Raw genomic sequence first — 16,485 nt, 5'->3', positions numbered from 1 at the left:
AGGTCCCCTTTTAAAGGCATAAAAAGATCATTATGTTTGCCTTGTCTAGAATTTCACATAAACATTTTTTCCATGCAAGGCTTATCTTCCTACATGTAAACTGATAGCAGATGGTAACATAAACCTTGATCATGTTTCAAAGGAAGCATGGTTTCTCTATAAAGGAATTGGATTAATCACTTCTGTATTTTAATTGTCTGATATTTGCCTTAATTGCACTTTTTTTTAAAAAAAGGGGGGGGAGGAGAAGAAAGATTTACAATATTAATATGTAACAATATATTTCAGAAGCAGAAATAGTAACAGCATCACTAAAGCTGCTAACAAGCAGCTTATATAGCAGCCAGAGTCAGAAAAGAAGGCATGATACACAAGAACAAGCTGAGAATGAGACAGGAATGGCACATATGTAAAATAAATAAGTTATGAAAGTGGGAGGTGGGGGGAGGGAGGGAGAGAGAGAGAGAGAGAGAGAGAGAGAGAGAGAGAGAGAGAGAGAGATAGGCTAACAAAGCTTTAAAAGGGGGCAGGCAAAATTGTAGAGGATAAGCCTATCAATGGCTATTAGTCATGATGGCAATAAATGCAAGCATTGCATTCAGAGGCATTATGCCCCTGAATACTAGCTTCTGGGGAGCAATGCTGGGAGAGATCTGGCTATGCAGTTGTAACCAATCACAGCTCATGCAAAAGTGTGCTCTCTTTTCTGGAAGCTGCTAAAGCCCAATCTAACAGTAGCGCAGAGGCCATGTAAAAAAACTGGGGGGGGGGGATAGTTCCACATGGCCATCCTCATGCTTCAGAAACTGAGTTACAGTTTCCTATGCATGGATAAGTGCACATTGCACTGGTGCCCTAACAGAGTCAACAACACAATTTAAACAGTGCCATTTGCCATATGGAGCCTCACATGGGGACTCTTGGGGTTTTGTTTTAATACCCAGAACCACTTCTGTATTGGGTTTCCATGCTATGCAAAGACAGTGAGAGGGGCTCATGCTCTAACCCTTTACTATTGCTTTGAGCAGGGCGGCTAGCCTTTTGGACCAGAGAGATGCATTCAGGGTTGGTCAATCCTTTAAGGGCTATGAGTCAGTGCTTCTTATGGCCAAAACAGTTGTGACCACAAAACTCCCCTCTGCCCACCATGAATTCCTACTTATATATGCTTTTATACTATTGTTTTTCTGGTTTTATGGCATATTTTTGTTTTAATGATATTGTTTATTTTTGAAATGTTAAGCCATTTATAAATGTTTTAAGTAAATAAATGAATGTGCACACAGAAGCACACAGGTCACACTTGCAGACCACACATACACACTCTCTGCATATACACTCACTCTCTCCTCCACACCTGCACAAAAACAGACATACATTCAGGTACACATCACATACATGCATGCACACCCACCCACATGGGTGCATAAACATGCACATTCATACACACAGGAGGAAAATCGGAAATAGATGTGATGGAGAGAAAAATTATTCTTTCTTTGCTTCAAAGATTGCTGTTGAAAGAGTAGAGACAGTGATTTTTATCTCCCCATCAGTGCTAAGTGGGGAGGAATATGTGATGAACCCGAACAAGTCTTGATTTTGATTCAGTAACTCATTCCATTTTTAGCCCTGTAGCCATTTAGAAAGATCAAGTCATAGTTGATGATGTACTTGTTAGCACCTGGAAACCTTTCTTGCAATGGGCAATCTCCAGGTGTTGAAAGACTGATATAATCATCTACACATATATTTATATATCTTGTAAAACTCCTGCCCTCACAGCCCTTAGAGTAGAAAGAAGCGACAACTAAATATCATCTAATTGGAATCTTGCAATTAACAACAGCCCTCAGCACAATAAATAATTTCAGCATCTGTTTGGCTCGGAATGGAATATCCACAAAATGTTAGCCTCTGCTTTTCTCTCTAAGGCAGTGTGGGTCAGCATGGGCCATGAAAGAGAATCAAGCCTTTTATGGAAGCACAAGCTTCTCACCTGTTCCTCATAACAATGCTAGAGGATGAGAGGGGTTGGGGAAACACACATGCACTCTGGCTTGCACATGCAATGCTAAGCCATAGTTTAGCATTATAGGAGAACTAGGCCATCTCCACTGGAGGCTGGTCCATTAAGTCAAATTGAGTGCTGCCTCACCAATCTCATTCTGTCTTCAGCCAGCCCCTTCTTGCCTGCCTAGCCCACAAGGTTGCCCTGCCAGCTTCCTCAATCTCAGTTTTGCCCTTGTGGAACCAAGAATGGAAGATGAGGTCGAAACTAGAAATAGTTTACTTTGGCTGCCTCTCATTGACTCTGGCTCCACCTTTTGTTGGTTCCATGCCTTGGTAGTTTTGCCCCCATCTTCCTCTGCAGAGTTGCACAGTGACGATACTGAGATTGAGGAAAAAGCTGATAGGCAGTGCTACCTCTTGGGTTGGTTATAAATAAGAAGGCAGGCAGGTGGGGGCTGGCCGCAGGAAGACTAAGGTTGGTGAGGCAGCATCCCACTTGCCCCTGACAGACCAGCCTCCATTGATTTGTCATCCGCATTTGAGACATAACATCCAAACTTCTTGTTTTCAATAAAGCAGGCAGCTCATCTGTTGCAGCAGAAACAGAGGCATTCCACATAGCTTCAGCCTTATTCCCTGGACAAAATGACTACAAAAAATGGATACTGGGAGGAGAAGAAATTCCCTGAGGGCAGCCACTAAAATATTTAAGACATATAGTAAATCATCCAAGAGGAACACCATGACATGCACACCAGGTGCAACAAAGTGTAGAAAGCATTTCAGTGCTCTTCTACGTTCTGTGCTATCTGTAATAAAGGAAGAGAAAAGTGTTTACAACATATAGAGAGCCCTGCCACCATGAAAGAGGAGAGAAGGAAGCAATTAGGTTTCACGGAGTCCAATAAAACCGTGACAAGCAGGCAGATTTGCCTACACAAGGCAGGAATGGCTGTAAAGCCACTCAGAAGAAACTTCTGAGCACTATTTGATCCATGAACCAGAACTACAATGCTGCTGCTGCTTTCTAAAGTGAACTGCCAGTCCTCACTAGCTGACTTCAGGATTGTCACCGATGCTTATTGGGCTGATACGTCATACAGCATCATCAAACTTTGTCATTTTGGAGCCAAACTGGACATTGCACACAGATGCATGTAGCTTTCTTCCACCTTTTCCGAATGTTAAAATAAGATTTCAGAGACTGCCATCGGGACTAGAGGAATGGTGATGAGGAAGAGCGCTCTTAATCCTTTCATGTAGCCCCTCTGCATCTCTTAGCCCATGGAAGAAAAGTAGCTTGGTAGGTGCCAGGGATTTGAGGACAAGAGCCACTAGATCCATCCTATGAAGGGCTCCTACTTTTTGAGGGGAAATCCTAGTGGATACAGGTTCTCCCTTCATTCTAACACAATGACGACAAAAAAAACAACGTCACAGTATGTAAAATTATCTTTTCTATGCAAATTCATACAGAAGCTCTTTCAAGACATGGGCCTGCAAAGCTAAGAGGTAGTGAATTCCAACAGGCAGGGAAGAGAGGAGCCGGATCCCAGATCACCAACAATGGAAAGAAAAAGGTAGGTCCAGCAAGCTCCCTCTAGTGGACATGAGACAAGCCTGGTGGGCAGCAGCACTCAGTAAATAAAGGTCTGACCTCTGAAAGGCACAGATGTCACAACCATGAGCTGATGTGGGATATGGAACCCTGCCCAGGTCCATGTTACCTCCATTGCACTTTCTGGGCATTGGGCCTTTAGCCTATTATGTGTGGCTGTAAGCTTTCACTGCCAGAGCTTAGCACATCATTGAGCTAAATAAATATTAAACAGCATTAGTTGTATCTGATTATCACTAAAGCCCACAGAGGAGCCCATTGTACCTACTGGATTCTCAAAAGCCCATATAAAGGCCAGAGACAGTCAGTGTTTCTCAGATATCCTCAGCATTCATAGGTAATTTGTAAGCACAGCACTGTGCCTTGCTGTCTGTCCTGACAGAACCGTTTTTTTTAAAGTCAGCAACCGCAATAAAGGAAAAATAATCACTGAATCACCTGAAGTAGTTTATGTCTATCTGGTAAATGCAAAGGAGCCGAAAATGGGAGGGAATTTTCTTGCTTGTCTCAATTTGCTTTAGATCTTTTTATATCATAAATACAAACCTATCAGTTATTCTAGACTTTGTATCTTAATTTTACCTCTGTGACCCCATGAGATATGATCTCATGGATCTGCTTGTTGAACCAAGTGTTCTCGGCTATTTGGCAAAATATCAAGTGCTAAAATTGCTGGCATACCCCACCTTGCATTTTTAAAGCTTCTTTCCCCTCTTTACTTTTTAAAGCTGGCTCAGTTTCCCCATGCATTTAGTTCCTCCTCTTTGTTTGGGAGGCCCACTCCAAAGTGGCTCAGATGTTTATGTTTGCAGAAAGGGCTTTTGCTACACCTGCGTAGCCCATTCTCTTAGCTTCCTGATTTCCGGAGCATAAAAAGGCAGGCTGCTGGAACAGGAGCCACCTCTCATCTCAACATGCCTGGCAGCAGCTCAAGCCATGCTTGGGCAACCCCTGTGCTTAACACGCACCCTTTCCTGCCAATTCAAAAACAATAATAATTCAATTTTCTAAGAGGCACTCACACATGCCAAATCGGAAACCATCCTGATCTCCCAACCAAGAATGGCTTTTGTATCCAGTAAGATCATCCATAAACTGATTATGACTGCCCAAACAGTCCATCAAATGTAAATAATTTTTTTAAAGACGGGAAGTAATTTTGAATGACAGCCATAGAGATATGGGTTTCAATTAATGCTCCACGCGAGTGATGCTCTTAAGGCACTTTCTCCACTACAGTACCAATTTCCCAGGCATACACTGGTTTGGGGCCCCTTGACACTTGGAACAAACCCTTGGTATTGAATTCTAAACTTCATAGGAAACATATTTAAAGTGAAATGTGCACAGGAGTGCAATTTCCATTGTTTAATATAATCCAATAGATGGATAAAGAATAACACTCTTTAAAAAGAGCAGTTGCTGGCTCAGGTTTGGAAGCAGATTTCCAAAAGCCGCTAATGTGCAGACTCCCTAAGTTTTTTAACCCACAGTTCCAATCTTGGCACGGGGAGTAATTGGAAAAGACAGGCAGACGTTTGGGTTTCCTGATCTCATTTGCGCTGGGGGAAATGGGAAACCCACAAACTTTCTCTTTGCAAACAAGGAGCTGCGGTTTCTTTTTAACTCTCTTGGGGGAATTAACGGGGAGGTGTTTTTTTTAAAAAAACAACGAAGCGATCAGCAAACCCAGAGCCCAAATGCCTGCGCTTGAGGAATCCTTATTACAGCAAAGGGCACTGAGGCAATCCAGAGAAGCAGGGAGGGAGGGAGGGAGAGGAGGAAGAAGCTGAAGAACAAAGTATAAGCACCATCGATTTCTATTTTTCTGCTTTGAAAGAAGCTTAAGCTAGGAAAGATCAAACTACAGGCGCAGCCATGCGTTGCAAGAGAGAGAGGAGGATCTGTTGGGAGATCGGCCTCTGCTTCTGCACTCCTGCTTTGCTTAACAGCTTTATTCTGAACGCTACGCCGCTTGGAGCCAAACTCCAGCAATGATGCCCAGAAAACAGCACACACAAAAATGCCATCCACACGAAATGCCCAAGGCACATGGCCAGAGGGTCTCCAGCAGACTTCCTCTTCACAGTTATCACCAGCGTGCAATCGGAAATCCTTACCAACTTCATGGTCATGTTGTTCTGTTCCCAGCGCCATAGCATCACACTCATTTTCCTCGGCCAGCGCACCCAGCCAGCAGCACCTGCCCAGAGGAGCCAGCACCCAGCCAGGCTACGCGTCCATTTCACGCGTGCTTCCAGTACCTTAACATCCAGCCGCTACAGAGAGCTTCATTCCTCTCTGTTGGGTTAAGGAAAGCCTCTCTCATCTTGACGGTGTTCTCTGCAAACTTAGCTCTCTAGTCGTGCACGGAGCTGAGCTAAGATCATGATGCATCAACTCCTCTCTCTTTCTCTTTCTCAAGCCAAATCAAACAACTCCTCAAATGAGCTGGAGGAGGCAGCTGGGGCTGCAGGAGTGAAAGAAGGACAAGGAAGTCTCCCTCCCCGCTCCCCCCCCCCCGCAACCACAAGCACTTCGCAGATTGGGCATTCCTGGTTCAATGGGCCGTTCATCGTTTCTGAAGAGAATCCCGTTTAACCCCTTCGGGGCGAGAGTTTGATCCGTGAACCGGGGAAGAATGGAAGCAGCGCGCAGAACAACGGGCCCCGCATGCGAGGAGGGGGCGAGGGCAGGGCAGGCGGGGAGTTAAAACGCCCAGAATTGCTTACTCCCTGCTTCAGCCGATTTTGCAAACGGAGCTGGCGATTTCAAGAGCAAATCTTTTGGTTTTGTGTTTGATTAAAGAAGAAGAAACTAGGATGGCACAAGCCATCAGCTGGAAAGGTAGCACGTGCTCTAGGGTGACCTGGTGCAATGGGACTTTTATTTTCCTTTCAAATTTGGGCAGGTGTACATCCAGGGGGAGCGGCACTGGATGACATTTTCTCTTCTACAAAACTGCAAGAGGAATCCTGTCTCAATCAAATCACAGAGGTGGAAAGGGAGCTCGAAGTCCAGCCCTCTGCTTATGCAGGGAATCAGTTCTTCCAGCATCCTTGGGACATATGAAGCTACTGGATGCTATCAGACATTGATTTATGCACCATACTCTCTCTGGCAATGGTTTTCTAGGGGTGCCATCAGGGATAGCAGTTTGGGGCAAAAGTTTGGGCCCGCTCAGCAGGATAAGCAAGAGGACCCTTAAATGCAGCAGAGCAGGCTTACACATTGTGAAGCAGCCTGCCAGCCCACCCCAACCCACAGGGATGGCTGGGCTTTTCTTAGGATGGAGCACAGGCAGAGTAGGGTTGGCGACCAGGTACACTTGCCCCAACTCTTGGAGGGCTAAGCAGGGACCAGCTGCTTTTTTGTTCTTTATTCTAACAAGACTCCCACCCTGGGCCTCAGACAAGCTCTGTACGGGCCTGAGGATAAGTGTCTCCTGGCCAGGAACTGCTGGGGGCAGGGGAGTGTCCTTGCAGTGGGAAGAATAGAATGGTAGAGTTGAAAGGGACCACAAGGGGCATCTAGTCCAACCCCTGTAATGCAGAAATCTTTTGTGGAACATGGGGCTCGAACCTATGACCATGAAATTAAGAGTCTCATGCTCTACTGACTGAGCTATTGCTGCTGGTTATTCTGACAGTGATAGCACAACCCCTCTGCTTTTTTTTTTTTTTTTTACATGCAAAGCAGACTTTGCAGTAATGACAGAAATTCTGAGATAATTTGCTTCTTTTTTAATATACATGCCCCCAATCTTGTTCCTTCTTTCAGGCAATGTTTCTTCCTACCTGCCTTCAAACAGTGTTGTTGTTGTTTAGTCGTGTCTGACTCTTTTGACCCCATGGACCAGAGCACCCCAGGCACTCCTGTCTTCCACTGCCTCCCGCAGTTTGGTCAAACTCATGCTGGTAGCTTCGAGAACACTATCCAACCATCTCGTCCTCTGTCATCCCCTTTTCCTTGTGCCCTCCATCTTTCCCAACATCAGGGTCTTTTCCAGGGAGTCTTCTCTTCTCATGAGGTGGCCAAAGTATTGGAGCCTCAGCTTCACGATCTGTCCTTCCAGTGAGCACTCAGGGCTGATTCCCTTAAGAATGGAGAGGTTTGATCTTCTTGCAGTCTATGGGACTCTCAAGAGTCTCCTCCAGCACCACAATGCAAAAGCTGGAGAGTCCCATGGACTGCAATAAGATCAAACAGTGTAAGACAGCCTAAAGGATGCTGCCGATGAGCCAGTTAAAGTTACAACACAACCAATGGTCAAGCGGCATGCACTGCTTTCATCTGTTAAGGGCCACATATCCTTGGGGAAATGCCAGCAGCTGCATGCCAGTGGTGAGTTGAACCAAGCCCAGCAGTGGGTGGGACACCTGCTTTCTCTATTCCTTCCTTCCACCACCTTTCTCTCTCTCTCTCTGATACATGCATCTCCTTTTCTCTTCCACCCCACCCAGCCAGGCTACAGCTGTATGGACAAGTTGCTCTTGCCAGAACTGATTCCTTGCAATGGGCTTTTCTCCTTCCTCCTTCCACTGCTCCAACAGTTAGGGCTTTTCCTGTTCCTCCCCCCACTTCCCCTTCTGTTATCCTCCCCACCCATATATGCACTGAAAATAAGCAGCGGGCCATGTATGGCCCATGGGTCAGTCACTCCTGCCCCAGGGGGATGCACACATCCCCATTCTTGTCAAACAGTCTTCTGGCCAATTCAATAAGCTGTGACCAAGCATGTCTGTGCAGATGAGGAGGCACATCCACATCAGATGCAGGAAGGGAATCCTCCTTCCACATGCAGATCTGCCTTGTGGATTAGGCAGCTGGGTTCAGGACAGAAATCAGTATTGTACAGCCACCCACACTCATTGAAACATCTGCCAATATCTGCAACTGGCTTCTGTGTATGTGCAGCCATTGTAGGTACACATCTATATGCATTGTCATTGCAACACTGAACCGGGCTCCACTGAATTCACTGGGTACACATTTTCATGGTGAATTGTCTGGATATTCATGCCCATTCAGAGCCACTATCCACTGCTCACAACTAGAGTCTGGTTGGAAGCTGCTATATCTAATAAAGATAAAGTTATTGCCCAACTTTGGAATTCAGAGGGGGTTTTTTTCCCTTATGGACCAACACAGCTACCCTTGGTTTTGAGGAGTTTGGGGTGGGTTTCTTTTTTATATTTAACATAGATTCTTCTGGGCTGATGGTAGTGCAGTATGCAGTCTAAGGTCACCACATCAGATATCCAATCAATGGTGTCTAAGGAAATTAAGGATATGTCCAGCTAGCAGGTTTCTATGCTTTAGCCCAGCACTAATCCACGCAAAGCACATTCTCTTTCTTATCCCATAACATGCTATTGTACTCTTGAAAGGATTTTCTGATCTGCTTGGCAAGCGAAACTTTTGCCAGCCTCAGAGACCAACAAAGAAGTCAAAAGGTTTCCCTGAGCTACAGTTTTAAAGCAGATGAGGACAGACACCTGCACAGTTACATCAACCTTTAAATTCATCAGGTTCATTTGGCCATTATAGAACGAGTTTTTAATTATTTCTCAAAGGTATAAAGGACTCTTCTTCATTTGCTTTTGTGGCAGCAAAATACCTTGCACTGCAAAACCTTCTGAACTAGCCGGAGTAAGTGCCCCGCTGAAAGGTCACCTCCAGGAGGTTGGAAATCTGAGGGAGAAGGTCGAAGCCTGTTGGCGGGCTTTGGAAATTAGATGCACGATTTGCAGGAGGGTCAAAGGCAGCTACAATGAGCCAATGACAAATGAAAAGATAAATGAATATGAGGAGAGGGGGAGAGAACCTTGGAGGTGAGGCCACAGGGATTTCTACGGGAATTACATAAGTCTTCTTAAGCACAGTGCTCACGCAAACTGCCAGGCCCTTCAGAGCTTTCCTTTTAACTGAATTTAATTTGTCCCTTCCGTGCTGCTGCTGACCCAGTGGAAGCACTACACAGCCTGCCACTTAGGATGTTGTCACCCAGCTTCCCAACTGTGCCTCAAGGAGGTTCAGGCCAGAACGTGCAGCTCAGGGAAGGATATGGAAGAAGGCTCTGGGCCATATCTGTATTTTCAGTGCTTCCCTGTGGTTTTCAGGAGCTCCTTGAACTAAGTGGATGTGACCCAGGGTTGCTCTGACTTAGAGGGGAAGAATTAGAATGGCCTCCTAAACAGAAGCCAATTAAGATCCAATAGGGCCCAGCTGGCTGATCGACAACGAACCAATAAACAGCTCTTATTTCCTCAATTATTTCACCATCCGTTCATATAGCTTGCTTGCTCTCTTGTTTTCAGTCACATGATTCCTTACACACTTATTTTGTTTTCCTTACTGCCCCCTACTTCTGATAGCCCCAATACTCTTTCCCCCCAAACCCCTGCAATGACTGCTGTTCCCCCTCCACAGCCTTTAGAACACAGGAACACAGTAAGAGATTGTTGGGCCAGGCTAGTGGCCCATCTAGTCCAGCATCCCATTCTCACAGTGACCCACCAGATGCCCTAAAGCAGGCTTGGCCAAACTTGGCCCTCCAGCTGTTTTGGGACTACAACTCCCATCATCCCTAGCTAACAGGACCAGTGGTCAGGGATGATGGGAATTGTAGTCCCAAAACAGCTGGAGGGCCAAGTTTGGCCATGCCTGCTAAAGGGAAGCCTGCAAGCAGGACCTGAGCACAAGAGCACTCTCTCCCTTCTTGTGGTTTCCAGCAACTGGTATTCAGAGGCATTACTGTGCCCAGCTGTGGAGGCAGCGCGTAGCCATCATGGCTTGTAGTCATCAACAGCCTTATCCTCCGTGAATTTGCCCTCTGTCCTCTCTGACCCCTGTCACTCCTTCCTTTGCAATGATTGTGCTGCCACCCCTGCCTCTCTTAACAGTGTTATTACTTAGCATTACAGTTTCTTGAAGTCTACCCACTTGACATTATTACAGAGGCCTGTTATGGAGACCTGGTGTCAGCCCGCCCCACAATCTCAGACAGTACTTCTGGTGATTTTGTTTGCTATATCAACTTGAATCTCTTGGAGCCTGCTCCAAACCCCACTCAGCTATGAAGTTCACTGGGTCCTTTACTCTTTCTTCTTCTTCTTTTTTACTTTCACTAGGTGACCTTGGGCCAGACACTATCTCTCAGCCTAACCTACCTTGCAGGGTTGTTGAGACCATAAAATGGAGGGTGAGGGATAACTATGTATACTGCTTTGAACTCCATAAAGAAAGGTGAGATATAAATGGAGTAAACAATTAAATGAATATGCAAAAGGCCAAAAAGTTATTGGGGGCCCATGGTAGATTAACTGCTTTATCACTTCCACAATCATTTTCACCATTCCTTCAAAGCAGAACTTTTTCTACAATGATTTTCCAGAGATTCAATTCACAAATTCAGCTACAAGTCACCAAATGTTGGGTAATCTGTTCATGCATGGATGAACCATCCCATAACTTCTACATGGCAAACTCTAAGAATGCTCCTACAGTAACAGATTGTGACTATTATGCTGTACAATATACAAAGCATATAAGATATACAAAGTATGCTAGAACTTCCTATGATAGAAAACACAGGGACTTTGATCAGCTTAGAAACACAACAGAATGCAGTGTTACTAGAAAAGAATAAACTAGAAATCCTATTTTGTTCCCATCATTTTCTAAAATACAGCCCATTTTGGACACACTCATTTAATTGAGCTTTTTTGAACTCAAGATGTATTTTGCCTCCAGAAGAAATCCTGATAGCATTGCCAGGTGTAATTGACACTTGTTTCTTTCCTTTTAAAAAAATAATAATTAAAAAGCAGTAAGGCTTTGGAGTTCCTTTTATCCTCTGGCAGAACTTCCCTAATAAGGAGCTCCTTGAACAAAATGGAAGAGATAAGATTGGAAGTGGAGTTGGCAAAATCCTTGCTATGACCTTTTCCCTCCTCCCACAAGCAATCTTTAGACAGCTCATCCTCCAGTGCTGTGTGTTTGACTCCACAGAGACATGCTGCTCACACATTCTGCCTTAATTTAAAAGGGTAGGATGGCAAGGGCACATCCATACAATTCCTTTAAAAAATAGCATTTATCAGGATTTCACAAACCCTTTTCTTGAAACTACTGACATTTAGCAAGGAAGGATAGAGGTGGGGGTGGCCAAGGATCTTTTTACCAGTACATGAAATGCATGTCAGACTAAAAAGCTTGTTAGCAGCCCTAATGGGATGTTAATGGGCACTTAAGCATCCCAATTAATGTGCAAAATAATGCTCTTGTTATTCATTGATGATTCTTCAATGACACAGAAAACAGGTATGAGTCCTGCATTCAGCCCCCTAATATATATAATTCTAACTCCCAGGACACAAAGGATACTGTTGGGAAAACAAGAGGAAACAGATGTTGGGGAAATTATGAATGAATTCAGAACACATAAACATTGTCAATACATCAGTTACTAGAGGGAAAGAAAAACCCATTAACTACTTACCCATTGTGTTGCCATGAAAAATATGCATAACAACAACTGGCTAGCTAGCATTTAAGCTTCTCCGGCATATTAGATTCATTACAATTACTTTGGCTTTTTATTTCTGAGTTCTCTAACTCAGTTACAACTATTCATTAATTAATGCATGAAGCCTACTAATAGAACACTTTACCATTTACACTTGCTGTTTTCTTGAGTTAATGCTGTTATAACATCAGGCCTAACCAAGCCAACTCAGAAATAAGCCCTGGTAATCTCCCCCCCCCCCCCCAGTTTGTTAGTGTTTAAAGTGCCATAAGGCTTTTTGTTGTTTTTACTGCAACAGCTACACATCTGGACTTTGTTCTGGAGTGACTTCACACATGTTTTCTGAGTCTTGTTACTGCAATTTTATTGTGGTATGAGCCTTTGTAGACAAGAGCCTGTGTCATCAGATGCAGATAAATGCCAGGTTAGGAAAGCTACTGCCTATAAAGCAAAATGTTTTTGCATGGGATTTTCTGATGGAAGTTTTCCAGAGAATAATGAATAAGATCACAGTGACAATTATTGATGCGATTGAAAATATAAAACTCTTCCCTCTACAGCAGAATCTATGGCTGAATCTTTTCAAAATAAAGATGTTTCCATCAGGATTTCCGATTTACTGTATATGCTGAATTGTATTTTTATTTTATCTATTCATAGAACTTGTTAGTTGCTTTATCCTGCCCAGGGCAGCCTAAAGCAACTTACAACCAATTAAACAGACAGACAAAACCCCTCACATTAAAACCTGGGGGGGGGGGGGTTGTTGTCATTTAGTTGTGTCCAACTCTTCGTGACCCCATGGACCAGAGCACACCACGCACACCTATCTTCCACTCCCTCCCGCAGTTTCCTACCTACTTCCAAAAGGCCACAGAGAGTTAAAGGCCAAAGGCCTAGTTATAGAGGGAAGTTTTTGCCTGGCAGCTGAAGATATTTATCAATGGCAACAGGAAAGCCTCCCTGGAGAGAGAGCGTTCCACAAATGGTAGCCACCGCAGAAAAGGCCCTTTTACATGTTGCCACCCTCTGGACCTCCCATGGATCCATACCCCTTAAAGAGAAGATACAAATCTATTTATTTATTTATTTTTTTAAAAATGTTGCTTGACTGTAACGGAAAAACTTCAAAGCAGTTTGCAAAAAAGGATAAAACAATAAAATGATCACTAAGAAATTTACAACCATAATTTAAAACATAGGAAAGTTAAAACTGCAACAGAATTAGCTGAAATAAATTAAACTTCATACAAACACCTGGGTAAACTTGTCTAAATAAGGTTTTCAGCCTCCGCCAAAAAGAATACAGTGAGGGTGCCCACCTGAGATCAATAGGCAAGGAGTTCCAAAGTATCAGTGCTACCACACTAAACCATTGAGTTCTTACAGATGCAGTGCTTAAGATATTAATTTTTAATGCACTACATGCATATTAAGCCAATGGGCCAATTTTATTTTTGTTATTTTTCTGTTGGTTGCTATTTGTTGTTTGTGAAACACCTTGGTATTTCTTTAAGCTAATAACAATAACAACAACGAGCAGAATTCAATGTAGTCCTAAGTGGAGTATGCATACATGGAACAAGGTCTGCTCATGTGACTGGGCATTCCTCCTTCTCGTCACCCTGTACACCCCCTAAATCTGTAATGGGGTTTCTTCCAAGCAGATTTAGGGAGTGCAGGGGATGAAGGGTGAGGAGGAGAGAAGTCCCATCGTGAAAGTGAAATTCCCTCCCCGCACTTGGTCCCTCCAATGACTTTCTGGCATCAACTAAAGACATACCTGTTTACTCAGGTTTTGGGGTGATAAAAATGATAAAGACCCTCAGATTGCATGATGGAAATGGTTTGGACTGATATTTATGATATTTAGTTTTTACATGTTTTGATTTTCGTTAACTGCTTGCATTTTATGTGATTGTGCTGTATACCAGCCTAAGTTCCCAGGGCAGAAAAGGCAGTCTAGAAATAAAATAAAACAACACAGCACATGACCCCCAACAAAATCTGTATGACAGAGAAAAAAGCTTAATTGATGACATGCATTCTTTATTTCTCTTGCAGAAGAGGACAAGTGGTGCTTGCTAATCCTTTTCAGGAAGTTGAAAAATCTCTCTTGGTTTCCCTAATAGTGCTTCCTGGATCAATATGCCCAGAAGCAAAGACTGAAGAAGATATAATTGATCATGTTGATTTTGAGGGGTGGGTAAGTAAGACTTGCCACCTGCTTTAGAGGGACACACAGGAACACATCTGAGGATGTATTTTACATGCAATAAAATTGAGATCAATGCAAATAAATTATTTATCAAATTAATTTATCATTTGCAGAAGCATTAGGAAATGTCTTTGAACAACATTTTAAACTGTAACAATGAATATTAAATTGCAGGGTGTTTTGAAGCAAGAAGTAGGGTGGATAAAATGAAATGAAAGTCCAACTCATTTTTTTTACAGGCCAAGAATCTAACATGCATCCCTTGTATAACTAAGTAAGAGATGAGATTGTCTGAAATCTTGGCAAGTTTGAGTGCAAATGTTGTAGTGAACATAAGCAGTGACAAGAAAGCAGCTGTGGAAATGGATGCCCTTGTTTTTGACAAAGCTTCTGTGGCTGCTTCATCAGCCCTTGAAAACCAAAGGCCACTTCTAATGAGTCAACAGTATTCCACATTTGCTTTTATGTTCCATCATGACTGCATCAGATTGTGTTGCTTTGATGGATTTACAGCCCTATCCATTTATTTTTGGCTGTTTATTACAGCATTATCTTTGAAAGCATTCAGGGTTTCCCTGCCCTTCTTATTATGCAGCAGTGACTCACCAGATTTACTGAGGCTTATCATTCAATGATCTCTGGGATGACATCAGCATCCCCAAAGCTGGACAGTTCCACTCACTTCAAAGATTTTCTCCCTTGCTCTTCTCCCACCACCTCCCATGCTCAAAGAAGTTACTCAGAGTAGCTGCTAAATTACAGTGTATTATTCACATAGTTTTTTCTATAGTTTGGAGCATCTCTTCATGGAGCTTCATATTTTTCCCATCCCAAATCATAATGAGGCTAAGACTCCAAGAGGAGCACAAAAAGTTCTGGTTTGGAGAGATTTAATCTATGCACATTCTAATAAAGCAGCTGCCTCAAAATACTTGGGTGTATGGAGAATATAAATGGGACTGAGATTTCAGTTGGCGCATGAGAAGTTTAAGTGCCAAACTGAAGAATGGGGGGTGGGTGGCATATCATCTGATTGTCTTGCAGCTTTGGGGCACTGTCAGCATCTGGTTTGGGTCAGCAAGCTCTGATGGAGGAGGAGGTAGAAGAAGCAGAAGAGGGCTGAATTGTGGGAACCTGGGTTGGAGGAGTGTGGAGCCTCCCCTTTCCATCCCAACTTCATTTGGAAGGGGAAACAGGGATGCCAGCTATCCCCTTTGATCTTCCTGCAGATAGGAGAACCTCAATGGAGGCTGGGGAGGGATTTGATAAGCTAAGGAGGAGGCTGAGCAGGAGATGGCAGTGACTGAGCAAGAGGGTACAGTCTTGTCACCTAGAACAGCATCCACCCAACCCAACGAAGAATGTGCTTGCAATCTCAATATTCCTACACATGGGTGTAGCTGGGGGGACAGCTCCCCCCAATCCACAAAAATTATTGAAAAGCATTGAAAGTACTCAAATAACTGAGGTTCTGTCCCTCTAGCAGAAACCTTTGGCTACCCCTTACAAAAATCCTGGCTATGCCCATGTTCCCAGAAAATGAGAGAGTCTTATGAAGGAGTATGCCATGCCTTGTCTTTAAAAGCTTGATTGGAGGGATGGAGAAACTCATTGGGACATCTTCACTACCTCTATCCAGTTATGAACTTCTTGCCCTACTCCTGAACTTCTGAACTGTGACTCCTGCGCACTGTGTCTGCTGCTGAGTCTGTACTGTTACCTGCCTGAAATAATATCTCTCTCTTATTTAGAAGTAAAAGTCTCTGACTGTGCATGTTGGGTGGAGGCCAGGTCATTCATATCTTTTTGACAATTATTTCATGATTTATAGCCTCATTTATTACAATATGATTTAAGTGCAACCATCTCTCTCTGGATTTGGACCTTACTGCATAAAGCCCTTGATATAATTAACAAAGTGAAAAATGCTTTAAAAGAAAAAGAAAGTTTTGTATTCCATGGCTCTGATCCAAAGAGTTTCCTGCATGAGTGGAAAACACTTCCTGCTTGTATAATGGTGCGTTACTGATTCCACTGATTTTCTTGTCTAGGGGAGTCCCTCTCTGTGTGCTACTTCCCACACCATTCTGGATGGTTTCCTGAGTA

The 16,485-nt window shown here is 43.6% G+C and overlaps 1 protein-coding gene across 8 annotated transcripts in view; it reads right to left on the bottom strand.

Annotated features, from left to right (window-relative positions):
- Nucleotides 1-16,485, bottom strand: part of NAV2 (neuron navigator 2) — a 528,711-nt gene that overhangs the window by 207,385 nt on the left and 304,841 nt on the right. The window contains exon 1 of one of the 8 annotated variants that reach the window (XM_080982306.1): nt 5,752-5,883. The exons of the other annotated variants lie outside the window; for them this stretch is intronic. Coding sequence (XP_080838432.1) covers nt 5,752-5,802 — 51 coding nt within the window. The 5' untranslated portion in view covers nt 5,803-5,883. Of the gene's footprint in view, nt 1-5,751; nt 5,884-16,485 lie in introns of those variants that run through there. 8 annotated transcript variants of the gene reach the window in all.

Source organism: Podarcis pityusensis, assembly GCF_964106645.2.
Source record: "Podarcis pityusensis genome assembly, chromosome: 1".
Lineage (NCBI taxonomy): Eukaryota > Metazoa > Chordata > Lepidosauria > Squamata > Lacertidae > Podarcis > Podarcis pityusensis.
Note: the sequence above shows the minus strand (reverse complement) of the source record. Positions and strands in the feature narration are given on the sequence as shown.